The sequence below is a fragment of the Phoca vitulina genome, unplaced genomic scaffold, assembly GCF_004348235.1.
Source record: "Phoca vitulina isolate PV1807 unplaced genomic scaffold, GSC_HSeal_1.0 scaffold4, whole genome shotgun sequence".
NCBI lineage: Eukaryota > Metazoa > Chordata > Mammalia > Carnivora > Phocidae > Phoca > Phoca vitulina.
In genome coordinates this window covers 5,008,034-5,023,981 of record NW_022589707.1, presented here as the reverse complement: position 1 = coordinate 5,023,981, position 15,948 = coordinate 5,008,034, and the positions used below count along the sequence as shown (strand labels likewise).

At 55.5% G+C, this 15,948-nt stretch overlaps 1 protein-coding gene across 1 annotated transcript; it reads right to left on the bottom strand.

Moving 5' to 3' along the window:
* Positions 1–25: 25 nt before the first annotated feature.
* EPHA1 (EPH receptor A1) lies at positions 26–15,663 on the bottom strand. Its single transcript, XM_032401144.1, has 18 exons — positions 15,560–15,663; positions 14,443–14,510; positions 9,851–10,132; positions 8,036–8,438; positions 7,640–7,795; positions 7,012–7,356; positions 6,742–6,869; positions 6,339–6,489; positions 5,736–5,832; positions 5,465–5,523; positions 4,515–4,640; positions 3,486–3,671; positions 3,262–3,323; positions 2,935–3,141; positions 2,577–2,726; positions 2,084–2,277; positions 489–644; positions 26–384 (listed from the first exon to the last, which is right to left on the bottom strand). Exons 1-18 carry the CDS (start codon positions 15,639–15,641, stop codon positions 306–308), a joined length of 2,931 nt encoding a protein of 976 aa, XP_032257035.1. The 5' UTR covers positions 15,642–15,663; the 3' UTR covers positions 26–305.
* Between the last annotated feature and the right edge of the window lie 285 nt (positions 15,664–15,948).

Below are 15,948 nucleotides of genomic sequence, written 5' to 3'. Positions count from 1 at the left end.
GAAATACAGGGATAACAAAGCCAGTGGGTAAAGGAGAAAACTCAGCTCCTGTTTATTTACAAAAATAGATATGTATATGTATATATATTAAACCCTTCCCCAGGTCCCTCCCCCAATTACCTTTTTACTTCTACCCCCACCTCCCTTTTTAAAACAAAGGCTCCCGGCCCAGAGGTGAGTTGCTCAAGGAAGGGTGGGCAGGAGCAGCACCGAAGGCCTACATCTTGTAGGTTGAGGGCAGGGCCGTGGGGAGTGACCATGGCCCCATCTTTGCTCTCTGAGGACAGGGCGGGCGAGGGAGGGGCTCAGTCCTTGAATCCCTGAATACTGCAAAGAATGCGCTTCTGGTGTCCTGGCAGCGTGATCCCCATCTGCGCCAGATCCCTGTGGGCGATGGAAGGGGACTGTGGGTATGGGTTTCCCCCCCAGGAGCCCGCCCTACCCAGGCCCGCAGCGGGGTGGAGGGGGGAGGCGGAGGGGGTCCTCACTCGGCTGTCAGCTCCAGCACACACTCCATGGTGTCCAGCCCCGCTGAGCGGAAGTGCAGGATGTAGCGTTTCATGCGGATGGACTCCAGCCACTCGGGCACGCTTCGATAGGGGATCCCATCTGAGCCACTCAAGCTGGGCAGCCGAAGCGTCACCCTGTGGGACACAGGGTGCCTCAGTCCCGAGGGAGGTGGAGGTGTCCTCTGTCTCCCCGCTCCAGCTTCCCTGAAATCGGGGCTCGGCCTATGAGCATCTGCAGCCAGCATTCAAGTTGGGTGTCTGAGCACAGAGATTATCTGGACTTTGTGCATTAGCCCGGCCATTGTCTGTGAACTCGTTTCCTGGCCCGATTCCTGGTGTGTTCACGGCAGTGGGCAGGCTGACGGTCCTGCCGCACTGACGGGCCCAGGGGAAGTGGCAGCCCTGGGAGGCCCGAACACAAGCGGGCTGCCAGCCCACCTCCCACCGAGGCGGCCAGTGCTGCCTGATTGGGGGCTGACGCACAAGTGTCAACCGTCCCAGCTGAGAGGACGCAGAAGGCAGGAGAGCAGAGGCCGGGGAAGCCGGGCAGGGTCCTGCCATCGTCAGGGTGGCCCCTGAGAATGCCGGGAGCAGCCTCTGCTTGCCACCTCCAAGCCCGGCTGTTACTCTTGCCCTCCGACACCCACAAGACAATGAGTGTTCCTGTGCTAAAGGCAGCCAGAGCCCCAACCATTAGCAGAATAGATCTGCTGGGGGAAAAATGTTCAACATTCCAGAAAGATTAGCACATGCAGTCTCCAGTATACGAGGGAGTTGTGCTCCAAAAGATAGTTTCAGAAGTTGGAACTTGGAGCACATTTTCTCCCAGAAACAAGGTTATATATGGTGGTCTGATACAGAGCCAGCATGCCAGGGCCAGCTTACTTGATTGAGCATTCGAAGTCCGGCCTTGCCCATCTCCCCCACCTCACCCCTGCCACCAGTTCATTCTCTACATTCTGGCAACGTTTCTGGTAAAACACAATTCTGATCATGTCCCTCCAGTTTAAAAACTGGTCAAATAGTTCTCCATGCTCAGGATACAGCGCAAACTTCTCCGCAGAGCTGGTCCTCTTTGCATTGACCCTGCCCCTGTCTCCAGCTTCACCTCTGGCCACAGTCCCGAAATAACGCTGCTGGGATCCTGCGCTATTTGGAATCAGCCTGCCCTTCGCTCCCCAACCCATGCTGGCCATGTGTTCTGGGAGACCCCACAAGGCCGCCCCTCCCAGTACCAACATGCATCCCACTGGTACTTGCTGGTTGCTCTCTCTTCCCCACCCAAGTGACCAAGCTCCCTGGAGTCGATATCAGGGTGTCAGCACGGCTTATATGTACTTTCCATCTCACTTGCGTCCTCTCTTCTGCCAAACTAGAGCTATCGGGGACGGGAGGGCAGCTCCTCCATCAGGGTGGACTGTCCCCAAGGGCGCTGACTATGGTCCTGCCTCAGTAGTATGCTGCGCTCTGTCCAGAGCTCCACAGGCCCAGCACTCAGTGAATGTAGCTGAATGCCCATTTCCATTCTCCCAGATCCATCCTCCGAAACCCCTTGCCCACTCCAATGTGGCTACCTGGGATCAAAGTTGGCAATGGTCCGCAGGGAGTGGGGGTTGGCAAGCAATTGCTCCAGATGTGCCTTCAGCTGGTGGAAGGAGGGCCGACGGGCACGGTCATAGGCCCAGCAGTTCTTCATGAGTTCATAGAGAGGGGCAGGGCAGTCCACGGGAGGCGGCAGCCGGTACCCATCCTCAATGCTCTTCATTACCTGCAGTGCGGACAGGGTGTGGGGCAGGGGAGGGGGGCAGGCTTGAGGTAGGAAGCTCAGCTTCCCTGGTGGCCCCTGAGAAATCTCTGTTCACACAAGATCACTGCGATAGAGCCTCTACCCGCCCACGACCGCAGTAAAGAGAACAGGGAGTAAGGCAAAGGGGACCAAGGAAGTGCAGAAAAACTGCGGGTCAGGAAGAAGGAATAGGATATTTGTAGGCAAGAGCCATGGGAGGATTTCGGGAGGAGATGAGCAGTGAGTTAGGGGTGACATGGGGAGGAGTACCCCAGGCTTACCTCCTGATTGCTCATCTCCCCATAGGGCTTGTCTCCAAAGCTCAACACCTCCCACATCACAATCCCGAAGCTCCACACATCGCTGGCCGTGGTGAAGGTGCGATGGGCAATGGCTTCAGGGGCTGTCCAACGGATGGGGATCTTTCCTCCCTAACAGGGCAAGTAGGACAGAAAGGTGATGTTTCAGGGCATGGTGGGGGGAGGGGAGGAGAAAACAGCTGTGCAAAGGGATGAGTAATTATTGTGTCCACAGGAGCATGTGTCCTTACTGGTGCACGTGTGACTACAGGTACGGCACATTATTGCGTGAGTGTGTGTGTGTGTGTGCGCGCACGCTCAGTGAGTACACGGCTCTAACCTGGGTTTCATATGTGCCATCAAAGTTGTCCAGGAGGCGGGTCAGGCCAAAGTCAGACACCTTGCAGCACAGGTTCTGACTCACTAGGATGTTCCTAGCGGCGAGGTCCCGGTGGACATAACTGTGGTCACTGAGGTAGTTCATGCCGGATGCAATGCCCTGCAGCATGGCCACCAGCTGCCCAGGGACCAGCTGGTCCTCCCGCTCCTGCAGCACGGTGAGTGGGCAGGTTAGGGAATGGGCAGGGTCTCCTCTTCCCAAACCAGGAGCCAACCCCAGGGATCCACGGTGCATTCCCCTGCCCAGCTGGCTCTCCGCCCTCCTCACCCTCAGGAAGGCATCCAGGGCTCCGTTCTCCATAAACTCTGTGATGATCATGATGGGCTTTCCTGAGACGCAAAGCACACGTCAGCACGGCAGCCTCCTCCCCATCTCCACCCAGAACCAGACTTCCTGCCCTTGGCAGCATATCTTCCCTTCACTCCCGATGGTCTCACGCCCTCCTTTCCTCCTCTTTCCCTCCCCGTGCTCCTGAAGACAGCTGCTCATACTCTTTGTGACAACGCCTTCCAGGTGCAAAATGTGTGGGTGGTTGAACTGGCCCATGATAGTTGCCTCTCGAAGGAAGTTCCACCACTGGCCGTCTGGAGAGGTGTCTTTCAAGGTCTTAATGGCCACAGGCTTGCAGTCCTGGCTAGGGATTCTCAGGGTCCCTCGATATACTTCCCCAAACTCTCCTGGGTGGAAAGAAAACAGGTCGTGGCCCGATGCCCTGTCAGGCTCCCCTAGGGGGACGGGCAGCCATATCCTCCAGTCCCCAGGTTCCTGCCTTCTCTGGATCAGAAAAGTGGCTTGCCCTTGTTGGTCCAGGGGCTCGGGCTGCACTTCCCAGGAAGGGAACAGGAGTCTGGAAGAGGACTGTTGCTCGGCGACCTGTCCAGTACCGTCTCCCACACGAGCACAGTTCTTGGCTAGCAGGAGCTGCTCGGCAAGTGCCAGGTGAAGGCGGTTGTGTGGTGGCACTGGGCTGTGTCCATAAAGGGCAGGCGGGGCCTGAGCCAGTGCACCAGTGACCAGGGAGGCTGACCATTGCCTCCTCTCTTCTGCGAGATCCTCCGGTCACAGCTCAGCTGGCTTGGCTGCACAACTGGTAAGGACACTGCAAAGCTTTGTTCTCCTGCTCAGCTCCATTTCCTCTGCTGACCCAAGGGATCAGGGCAGCCCAAGGACACCGGGCCCCTGGTGGGGTACAATGCGGGCTGAGGGAGGCCCTGAATCTCTCCCACATTTGGGAACCATCTGAGAATAGCCTGGGCCTGGGCACAGTGACCCCTCTGTTGACAAGGATGACGTGTGGAGGCTGTTCATCAGAAACTCCATTAACCACAGAAGCAGATTGTGTGGGGAGCAGGGGCGGCTCTCGGACACCTGATAAGGGGGTTACAACATGAGCACAGTGATTCAAGGAGGACACAGGGTAGAACAGAGAGGGAACGCATCGAGGAGCTCTTGGGCCAGCACAGAGGCCGACTGGCGAGCAGCTCTGTGCTGCCACACAAGAGGGGGCCTGCCCGGCTCACCTTCCCCTATGACAGTGTCCACAATCAGCCAGCCCGGATCAAGCTCCTGGGTGAAGTCCAGGGCTCCCTGTGCAGGGTCCTCATATGCTTGGAGGTCCACATAAGGCTTCAGCCACAGCTTGTCCTCTGTGGGGAGAACGGGGAGGGCTCGGCCACAGGAACTCCAACTGCAGGGTTCAGGAGAGTTTTTTGGGGGGTGGTGAGGGGAGGTGGGGCCAGCAGCACTCCCCAGCCTTCTCATTCTTCTGCTCCCTTAGGAGTCCCGTTTTGGCTAAAGTGGGAGAAAGTCTCTGTCCTTAGCAATGAGGTTCTTCCTCCGTCCATGCGCAAAGCCCTGTGTCCCTGCCCCCAGAGGCCCAGAGCAGTGGGCCAGAACCTGGGCCTGAAAGCTGTTCACGGCCTCCAGTGACCCAATCTTCCCATGGCTCACTGACCACACTTCAAATTCTTTGCCCTTCCTCCTCACCCCTGCTAGCCATACTCCTCTGATCACTCACACCTCATTCACATTCCCAGACAAGGCTCACTCTCACCCCTTCGCTTGGATGGACCACTGACTCCCCCTTTGGTGGGGCACCTAATGAGGTGACCAGCAGGAAGCCCACATGCCTTGGAGGACTTTAGGGAGCCTGCCAGCAATCCTTTTCCCGCCGAGCCTCGGCCCACAGACCTGGCCAGCCAGGATGGGGAGGCCGCCCAGGACCCGGGTGTTGGAACAGTGGCACCAAGAGCTACCAGGTAATTGCACAGAGCCTCTGGGGGGCTATCAGTACAAAGTTAATTAACCAAAGGTAATTAGGTAGCAAAACAGAAAAGCCCTAGAGACAACAGCCCCAACCTGTGCTCCCAGAGTTGGCCTGGCCAATGTGGGTTCTCTCGTTCCATCCCAGTGGCACCTCCCAACACCCCCCGCCGCCCAACATATACACGCACAGGTGCCCTGGGCTCACCTCGGTTCACGTCGGCAACACGATCACGCTGCCTTGGCTGGTGTCGCCGCCGAGTTTTCCTGTGGGGGTGAGGGGACAGCTTCTTCAGAGTCCCGGGACTGCCGCAGGGGCCCAAAGGCCTCTGGCTGGGTTTTTCCCACAAACAACAGGGGGTGGGGGTACGCTGGAGCTCTCGTACGAGGGGATGGGCGGCTGGCTGGGGCTGCCTTCCGGGGCTCCTGGCCAGGCAAAGGGAGCCCAGATGGTGGCCGGGGAGGGGCAGGAACAGTACCTTGAGCGGAAGGAGAGCATCCCGAGCAGAAGAGCTACAGCCAGCAGCAGCCCGAAGATGATGGCTACAGTCTCTCCTCCCGTCAGGCCCCTGGGAACTGTGGCACATGGGGTGAGGAAGTCTGGGCTCAGAGGGCTCAGAGCCCACCGGGATGATGGAGGCTGAAAGGGCATGCCCAGGGGCAGGGCCCTCAGTGGACCGCAGGTGTGTGTGTCCCCTGCCCGAGGAGATGGGGTACGTGTGTGAGAGAGCACGGGGAGCCCTCGCACTGGGACCACCAGCTTGGGGCTGCCTATTGCCGAGCACGAGGGGTTAGGAGATTGGATAGGAAACTGGCTGGCAGCATCCAGCATCGGGAGGTGTATCTGAGGAGATTACGGTGGGGCGGGGGCTTCCTGTGAGTCCGTGTGGGGCTCTCCCCACCCCGGGCAGCTCCTGAGTGTCTGTGTACGTGTGTGTGCACGTGTCCATACACTGGGTGTGCACGTGTCTGCACATGCATACAGGAAGGGGAAAGGTCACTGATCGGAGCAGGGTCTGAGAAGCCTAGGGGGATGACAGGTGCATGTGTGTTTGGGGTAGAGCACAGGAGAACCCACCCACCTGGTGGGCTTGTCCGAAACTCATGGTCAGGGGAGAAGGGGCCAGGCCCTAGAGGGGTCAGCATTCGAACTCTGACAATGTACGTGGTGTCCGGCTGCAGTTCCGTCAGCAAGACCCTGGGTTCCAGAACCATCTGGTGCCGTTCTTCGTCCTGTGGATGAGAACTGATGTTAACTTGGCTGTGCCGAGCCAGACCGGGTGGAGGAGATGGGCAGTCTTGGGATCACATAGAGTGGGGTGGGTGGGGGAATGGTCAGGGCAGGGCTCTCTGTAGGCTTTTGTCCTGAGAAAGCCGCACAGTTCACTGTGGTCAGATTTTCCTCCATCCCGTCACCTGGGCCAGGGATGCTGGGGTGTGCCCAGGCGTGGACACTGGACATGGTCTCTCAGCCCCCCCCCCCACCTGATTCAGCACATGCAGCTCGTAGCTCAAGTTCCCCCCGGGGCTGCGGGGCCGGGACCCTGCCCAGGTCAGCTCCAGCTGCCGTGGCTCCTTCTTCACCAGCCTCAGGGACAGGCCTGACAGGGACTCTGTGAGTCGGGAGGGTTCCAGTGGGTTTGGAAAGAAAAGAGGAAATAACTTCAGTAGCTTTTCGATTGCTTCCTGCCCATCCGTTTGTCCCTGTGGTCCTAAGCCCTTCTGGTTTCTCCCGGTCCTGTCCTGATTGCTCACCTGCGTGCCCCATGCTGATGCTCAGGGAGGCGCCGGCCGGTGTGGAGGTGCCCAGCCCTGACACTCCATTCTGGGCCTCAACGTTAAAGGTGTAGTTGGCGTAGGGTTCAAGGCCGCTGACACGCACAGCTGGTGCTGTGAGCCCGCTGGCTCCTGGGGAAAAGCGCACACCTCCCCCACAGGGCTGGCAGGGTCCTCCGTCCACCGCTGCTCCCCGACACTGAGAACACCCCACACTGTACCTCACATCCTGGCGCCCCCCCGTATCTGCTGGGGGTTCCCAACGCAGGGAGAGCTGAGTCCCCGAAACAGAGAAGCTCAGGTTTCGGGGAACGGAGGGGGGCCCTGTAAGGAGAAGAGGGGCCGTTAGGAGGAGCCAGCTTTGCTTTCATACAAGCTGCTGGCCCCTGCCTCCTCCCACCTCTGAAGGCCTTGCTGGGAGATTTGATTCCAAAAGTGAGGAATCACCTCATTTTTTCATTCTTCCAGGGAAAGTAAGGGGCAGGGGAGGAGCTTTAAGCGTCTGGCCCTTTAAAGGATTCCCAATGTCTGAAAAGCTCTGGAAACTTCCAACCTTAAAGGGCCTGCAGCTCCTCGAAGATGGCCAAGCCCTGCCCCCTAGACTCACGTGTGCATGACACCTGGGGGCCCTCCCCAGGGGCTCGGAAATGGCCGCTCTCACAGGTACAGAGGGTGGCCCCCTCAGACTCCGCTGTGCTATGTCCGGGGCACTTGAGACAATGGGGTGCATCTGTGTCCGCCCGGTAGGAGCCGCTAGGGCAGACTGCAGAGAGAATGCAGCAGAGCCATGGATGTCCGGTTTTTACGGTAGACTCATCCCCATTCACCCCTCTCCCCAATCCTTTGTACCAGAAACACCCTGCACCCTGGGGTGCTCAGCCACTCGGTCTAAAAATGGCTGAGATGGAGCATAGGCATCCTTCCCTCCCTTGGCACTTGGGGACCCTCCCCCGAGCGGCCCCTGTGTGTCCTCGCTGCCCCCCCCCTTCCCCGAGGCTCTTACCCAGGCATCCTTCACCGCTCGCGTCTTCCTCATAGCCAGGCTCACAGCGGCACCGCCCCACGGGCACCAACCACTCACCGTCGGGGCTGCAGTGCATGCGGGGCACCCCTGCGGGGCCGGGGCTGGCCTGGGCATGGGGCAAGCAGGTCCCTGCCACTTCCACCAACCCGCCGGGGCCGGGCAGAGTGTCGGGGAACCGGGCCAAGCCGTGCACAGCCTCGGGACAGCGCTGGTAGAACACCCTCACCGACACCAGGGCCACACAAGCCCCTGGGTTGTGGAAAGCGAGGTAGAGGCCCCGGCGGGTCAGGCGGCCCAAGGAGCAGTGCTCCACGTTCAGTTTCACCGCGCCAGACGCCAGGTCTCGGACGGTGAAGCTCTGGTCTGCAGCCACGGTGGTCACCTGGGAAGGAGAGGTGCGGGGAGGGGGGCGTGGCAAAGTCATGCTTCATTCCCACGGAATAGAGAACGATGACGCTGTTTGGGTCCATACAGTAAACCTGCGAGGTAGGATGGGTTACCAGCCCCACTAAACAGATAGAGAAACTAAGGTTAAGAGAGGTTCGAGACCTTGTACAAGATCACACAGCTACGACATGATGGGACTGGAATCCGGGCCGCGAGACACCACAGCCCATATAATTTCCACTATTCGAAGGTGTTCCCAACCTCCGTGCCAATGAGGTGATCAGTTATAAAGTGCGTCATCATTAATTTATTACTAATAACAAACTTTACAACATCTTCCCTTTGGGAAAAAAAAAAAAAAATGAGAGCACATCCTGTAATAATACGCTCCTTATACCTCTGCATTCCAGTGCGTTTTCCTGAGTAGGAAAGAAAGGGATGGTATCAGAGGGAGAGCCTGCAGGGAACTGTCTCTCTACACAACTCCAGGCGGACTCACAGGGTATCGCACACAAGCACCCTGTGCGCTGACAGCAGAAGTCCAAATGCCTCTTCCCAGCCTCCACCAGGGAAGCCTGTTATCTCAACGGAGGCAAAGCCTCTGCAACAGGTTAAGGCCGGCCCTATTATCAACACTCTTTTCAGACCGGGAAACCTCGGCGGGGGTTAAGCTGAGCCTGAAGGCGGGACACGGCAGAAGAGGCACAGCGGTTCCTCCTTATCCACAGCTTGGCTTTTGGGGTTGCAGGTGTCACCCACTGCCGGGAACAGGTGATCCTCCTTCTGACCTTTCCTCATTAGGCCAATAGCAGCCTGACGCTGGGTCACGTCGCAAGCCCAACGTCAGGACGCAACACCTGGCCGTGGGCCTCACCTCATCTCCTCACAAGGCACTTTATCTGCTCGCGGCATCACCAGAAGGAAAAGGGTGAGTACAGAACAATGAGATATTTCGAGAAAGAGACAGAGATGGAGAGAGACTGATAGGGAGAGAGACTACAGCCTGATGACCTTCATTACAGTATACTGTTATAATTGTTCTGGTTTATTACTAGTTACTGTTACTACTTTCCTACGGTGCCTGATTTACACAGGAAAGCTCACCACAGGGAGGGACACACAGGAAAGAACACAGCACATCTGGGGGTCAGTACTGCCCGGGGCTCAGGCATCCAGCGGGGGTCCTGGGAGGTATGCCCCGCAGCTAAGGGGGGCGCTGCTCTACTCAAACCCACCTCTTCTGATCTCTAGGCCCACATTCTCATCCTTATTTGACACCTAGACCCTCTTTCTGTTTCTGCCACTTTGTCTTTTCCTTAGCTGAGCGGGGTCACGGGAAAGAGTGAGGCGGGAACCAGTGTTAGGACCAAACGGTGCTGGGGGGTGGGGGTGGGGGTTGAGAAGCACCTTCTGGAACAAGGGCCGTCGGAGCTGGATGCCCACGTCCTGGTCACTCTCCATGTAGAGGAGGTTGAAGGTCTCCTTGCAGCCCAGAGGCCCGGCTCCCCCGGGGAAACTCTTGCAGTCCCTCACGGTGAACTGCAACTCCACATGGACCCGAGAAGCTTCCTCCCCCCGGTAAATCCAGTTGGAGCGCAGCCAGTGGTCAGTGTCTCCGCCCGCTTGCACTGGGCAGTCCTGGTACATGTAGAGGAGCGTCCCATTCAGTATCTGCTGCACCTCACTCCACTGCGGGAGAGAAATCCGAGTCAGGCTCCAATTCATCACCTGCTCCCCAAACATGGGTTTTCTTTTTTTTTTTTTTTTTTTTAAAGATTTTATTTATTTATTTGAGAGAGCGAGAGCATATGAGAGGGAGGAGGGTCAGAGGGAGAAGCAGACTCCCTGCTGAGCAGGAAGCCCGATGCGGGACTCGATCCTGGGACTCCAGGATCATGACCTGAGCTGAAGGCAGTCGCTTAACCAACTGAGCCACCCAGGCGCCCCAAACATGGGTTTTCTAGAGCTGATGACGGGGAAGCTGGTGTCAGGGCTCCCGGGGTTCAGCTACTTGTCCTGCTGTCCTCCCACCCCTGGGCCTGAGAAGAGTCAGTTAAATGTTTAGGGTCGGGAGTTATTGGGATATAGGACGGGCAAGACAATACCCCCTTATGATCTGCGGCAAGCCCCGGTGCCTTCGATGAGTCCACTCCCAACCGAAGTATGAGCACTAATTTTTACCTGTTCGCATCAGCAGGTTCTCAAGTACCCCAAAAAGCAGACTTTTATGGCAAAAGCTCATTCACAAAACCTCTCTGCCTATTTGTTCAGAGAAGAGGATACTACATTTAACATCAAGGCCTTTAAACTTCTGGAGGGCAAGAACAAGCATAGAACTCTTCTGTATTGGGGGAACTCACCCTCTCCGATATTCCTTCTAGTTATGGTCACTATCAAAATCAACAACGGACAGGGCTGGGTGGTCTCCTGGACACCATGCAGTCCACCCCCCCTTACCTGCTTTTACCTTAAAATAATTTTTAAATTTACTAATAATAATGGCTAGCACTAATGGGCCAGTCACTGTTGTAAACACTTTCCATGAGGAAACTGAGTCATAGCAAGGTTAAATGACTTGCCCTATGCCCTCAGTTGTTAAGAGGCAGAGCTGGGGCATGCACCCAGGCACTCTAGGCTCGAGTTTATGTTCCTGATCATTATGTCTCTATGCACTTGTTAAAAGTCAGAGAACATATATAATGTGAAGGTCCTCTCACCCGACTACCCTTCACAGGGAGCCACTCTGAACAATTTGGAATAAAGCTCACCACACCATTTTCAGTGCCTTTAGAGAAATGTTTGAATATTTTTGTGTGGATGTGTTTTTAACATAATTTTTTTAAAACATAAGTGCTATTTCGTAACCTGCTTTTTGCTTTTAACAAATAAATAATCTTTGAAAGATGTTCACAAGGGGTGCCTGGGTGGCTCAGTTAAGCATCTGCCTTCGGCTCAGGTCATGATCTCAGGGTTCTGGGATCGAGCCCTGCGTGGGGCCCCCTGCTCAGTGAGGAGTCTGCCTCTCCCCCTACTCGTACTCTCTCTTGATCTCTCTCTCAAATAAATAATTAAAATCTTAAAAAAAAAAAGATGTTCACGAGAATATAAATAGATCTACCTAATTCTCTTTAGCAATCCATAAAATAGCATTCCACTGTATGGATGTACCATGATTTATTTAATCATTCACGTATTGTTGGACATTTAGGTGGTTTCTAGTTTTTAAGGTAAACATGTACATATTTCTATAAGATTTCTGTAGAACTGCTATAACAAAGGATAAGTATTATAAATTTTTAAAGAAGATACTGTCAAATGGCCTCCAAAAAGGATTTATCAACTTACACTTTCACCAACAATGCATGAGGCCCCATTTTTTGAAAACCTGGATATTAACGATCTCTTTACTTTTGGCCTATCTTACGGACAAAACACAGCTTCTTGCCATTTTAATTTACATTTTTTGAGAAGGAGGTTGTGCATTTCTGTTTTGTTCACTGGCTATTTCTATTTTTATGTAATTATCTGTTTGTAAACTTTGCCTGATATTCTGTTCTTATCTTTTGAGTATTCATTTGGATGAGCCCTTTTTTTTTTTTTTTTTTTACATTATAGATATTAAGCATTTGCTTGAAATGTTTCAAATGTTTTCTTCCCATCATGCCACTTAATTTGCTAATGATGTCTTTGATGTTGGTACCTTTTAAAAATTTCATATAATAACATCTCTCTTCTCTCCCTCTATGAATTCTGGGTTGTGTATTTTGCTTGGGAAGCTCTCCTATCCCAAACTTATAAAGATCTTCTATATTTTCTCCTAATATTTTCGTAGGTTTGGCTTTTAGGTTTAGATTTGAATCTCCCTAGAATTTAGATTTTTGCGTATAGTGTGAAATGGAGATGTAACTTTACGTCCTTCCTCTTCCTTGTTGTCTTCTTCTTTTTTAAATTATGGACATCCGGCTGTCAATTTACTGTCCGGTCTATACTTTGCACATTGATTTGCAATTCCAATGTTATCACATACTAAAATCTCACGTATGTGGGTTTTCTATTCTGTTCCATTGACCTGGGTATGCTTGTGCAATGCCACGTGTTTTAATTATAGTCGAGGTATCATTATGTTCTGATATCTGGTAGGGCAAGTATTCTATTTCATTATTCTTTTTCAAAAAAAAATTCTCAGCCGTTCTTACATATTTTTTTTCTGCCAGATGGATTTAAGAAAGGAGCTCTCAAATTCTGTAAAATAGCCCATTGATATTTTGGTTGCAACCCCCTTATAGAGGAGTCTGAGGCCCTCAGAATGTCTCCTTTTCCAAGGGCGTTCATTGCTACGCGCAGCTCTGGGATTTAACTAAGAACTGGGTGGGGTGGGGCAGGGGCAGAAATCCATGAGATACCTAGTTTTGCTTTATGTTAGGGAGTTCCAAGATTGGGCAAGGGTGTCCCGGCAATGACGGCACTCACGGCCTGCTCTTAAGAAGGAGCTATGATGGGGAAGCCCAAGTGGAAGGCCTGGGGTGGAGATCAGGTGGAAGGGCAGTAGGTGGTTAATGTGCAGCTCATTAGCTAGAGTGCCATGGCTGCAGCTGGAGCCAGGAGCAGATGTTTCCCGCTGTATCCTGCCTCTCCCAGTCCCAGCAGTGACAGATGGGGGAGAAGCAGCTGCCCAGGATCAGCGACAAGAATCCTTTCACTTACCACTCAGGCTGCTGGCTGCTCCATGGGTACATTCAGGGGAGCCTGAATTTGAGTGTGTGAGTGTGTGTGCTTAAAAGATAAGGAGGGGAGGGGAGAAGGCAGACATGGGGAGTATGTGACTGCTGCTGTCTTCTTGCCCTCCTGGTGCAAAGCTGTTTGGCCTGAGCTGCAAAAAGGGCCTTGCTTCCACTCCAGCCCAATTAGGGAAGAGTTATTTGGGTGGGGGGCGGCTGGGCCACACCGGGGGTGAAGGCCCGTGGAGCCAGCAAATGGACGCCCGTGGCTGTGGAGTGATCATCTGGTTTAGGAGATGAGGCACCTATTACGGCTGGCCTAATCCAGGATTTTCCAAGCAGCCCCTCCTGTAGGATACATTATGGTTTAGTCTATTAATTCTAATTATAGGCCACTCCGTGGGAGAACTAAGAGTAGAGCCAGGACCCTAGGACCCAGAGGGAAAGAGAGCAAGTGACCCCAATCCCAGAAATAGAGGCTGCATTCCTACCAGTACAGGAAGGGGAAAGGGGTCCAGGACCAGAGGGGACGAGGGCCTGAGTCCAGAAGCTGAGGCCAACGAGGTCGGCCTCCCGTGGTTCTGTGGCCGGCTCTGCTGAGTGGCAGAAAGGTGCTCTCTGGGACTCACAAGAACCTATCTCTGTTCACTAGGTCTTAGGAAGACCCAAGGAGGGAAGGGACTTGGAGCAGGTTCAGACAGCTGGAGCGCATGGTGTGCCTGGGCTGGGGAACCCATGGAGAAGGTGCCAAGGGCTCTGGGACCTCTAGTGGGGGAGCTTTTACCTTTGGGGAGGCAAACACCCTTTGAAGAGTTGGATGAAAACTCTGGCTCTCCTCTCCATATACACAATTTAGAATACACTTTTATGGGGTTCCCTGACCCTCTGAAGCCTATCTGTGCAACTCTATTGGGATAGATGGACCTCAGATTGAGGACACATCTGGTGTTTTGGTTCTTAGCCCTCAACCATCCCTACTATGGTGCATCCTCTCCCTGGGGATGTGGGCTCATCACCCGCCAAGTCCTCCTAAGTATTCAGTCCTCCCTCACTGGGATAGGGACGGAAGGAGCCAGGCACTGAGGCGTTCTTCATGGGGTGTAGCCTGACCACCCGCCCCCCCCCCAAATGTCCCATTCAGGAGGCTCTGACTCACCTCCCCTCCCCCTCCCTGAGGAGACACTTCCAGTTTTTCCTGCTCTTTTCTCCGTTCCTCCACCCACCTCTCCGCCCATTTCCCACTGGCCTGCAGCTTTGAGCCTTCCCTCCCCTGACACTTACCCCATCCTCTGGGGGATCCAGCAGCCAGCCCAGCTCTCCCTGTGCTGTGCTCGTGTCCATCAGAGTGACTGAAGTAGGGAGAAGAGGGGCCTGTCACCTCTGGGAGAGGAGGCCCCACACATGCAACCCACATTCCTCCTCCTGGGCCCCCAGCCCCAAGGCTTCCATCCACATCCTGTTCCTAACAGCTGTGACTTCCTGAGGTTTAGCCCAGGAAGGAGGAGTGAAGAGCTCTAGGGATTAGTCTGTCTTCCTCCAGAGCGTGAAGGGAGGAAGGCAGAGTCGGGCAAGGGTTGGACGGCTGGATCTTTGACCAAAGTCAAGGCAGGAAGTGTTGGGGAGAGCAGCCCCACATAAGACTTGCACCCTCTCTCTCAGCGGGGGCTGGTGCTGCCTGGAGGGGGGGTCCCTCAGCTGCAGAACTGGAAGGGTGGATGGGCAAAAGACGATCCCAGCCCCTGGGGGTCATAAGTGGGTAGGGTGTGGACAGGGGACCTTAGAGGGGGTTCCTGGGTGGGGAGGTTCCCTTCCACTGGCAAAGGGCCTGCTCTGCCTGTGGTTGGGGGTGGGCAGTTGAGGGTACTGGCGCAGCTGAGTCTGGGAAGTAGGGGTGGTAGGGCCAGAGAGGGTGTGCAAGCCTTCACCTGTAAGGCTTGACCTGTACATCTGGGAGCCCCTGCACCCCGAGTTCTAGTCCATCGCCCAGCGGCAGGTCCCTCTGTCCTCCGGCCTAGGATGGCATAAGGCAACTTCCCATCCCTGACTTCATGGGGTCCGGATCTCTGGGATGGGCACCTGAGGCTGAGACCGCCTGGGAATGAGGGATGCCCACGATCGCTGGGGTAGGGGTCTGGGCGCTGCGTCCCCGCGGCGGTCAGGAGCTCCCTGCCCACCACCGGGCGCAAACTGTTGGCCAGAGTGACTGACCCGGGAAAGCAGCGGGTTGCGGGGTCAAAGACCAAAGGCTGGCCTGGCCAGTCGATCGCCTGGCGGCGGGGCAAAACAAGGGAGCTGGAGAGGGGCGCGCGGAGAAGGCCTCCTCGGGAATGCCGGCTCCTGGACGCGGGTGCCGGCCGAGCCCCGGGGGAGGGGGAGGGGCGGGAGCGGGGGTCGGTACCTTCCTTGGCGCGCGCCCCCGGGGGCAGCGGGGCGCAGAGAAGCAGCAGCAGCCCGAGCCCCAGGGGCCAGCGCCGCTCCATGGCGCCGGGCCGGGACCTGGGACCTCGGCCCAGACTGCTGGGTCAGGTCGCGAGGACAGGGCGAGAGGGGAGGGCCGGGCGGGGGCGGGGGGCGGGGCCAGCGCCGGGGGGCGGAGCCCGGCCTCACCTGGATCACCTTCTTAAAGGGACAGTAGGGCAGGAAGGAAACTTGTTAGGCAGGTAATAAACTTCAAAACCCGGAGGCGTCTTGACCGGAATGAGACTGCGGGCGCCGCCTAGTGAGTGGGATTAGGAATTGACTGACCCGGTTCTAATTCTAATCCTAAACCCAACCCAGGCTTGATCC

Bases quoted from the DNA above. Each gene is read 5' to 3' on its own strand.
- EPHA1 (XM_032401144.1), bottom strand. From the start codon at position 15,641: ATGGAGCGGCGCTGGCCCCTGGGGCTCGGGCTGCTGCTGCTTCTCTGC. The intron at 4,641-5,464 runs GTGAGCCCAGGG...TTCTCCCCACAG, and splicing joins TGTTGCCGACGTGAACCGAG to AGGACAAGCTGTGGCTGAAG. The intron at 3,324-3,485 runs GTATGAGCAGCT...TTTGCGTCTCAG, and splicing joins GGAAGGCGTTGTCACAAAGA to GAAAGCCCATCATGATCATC.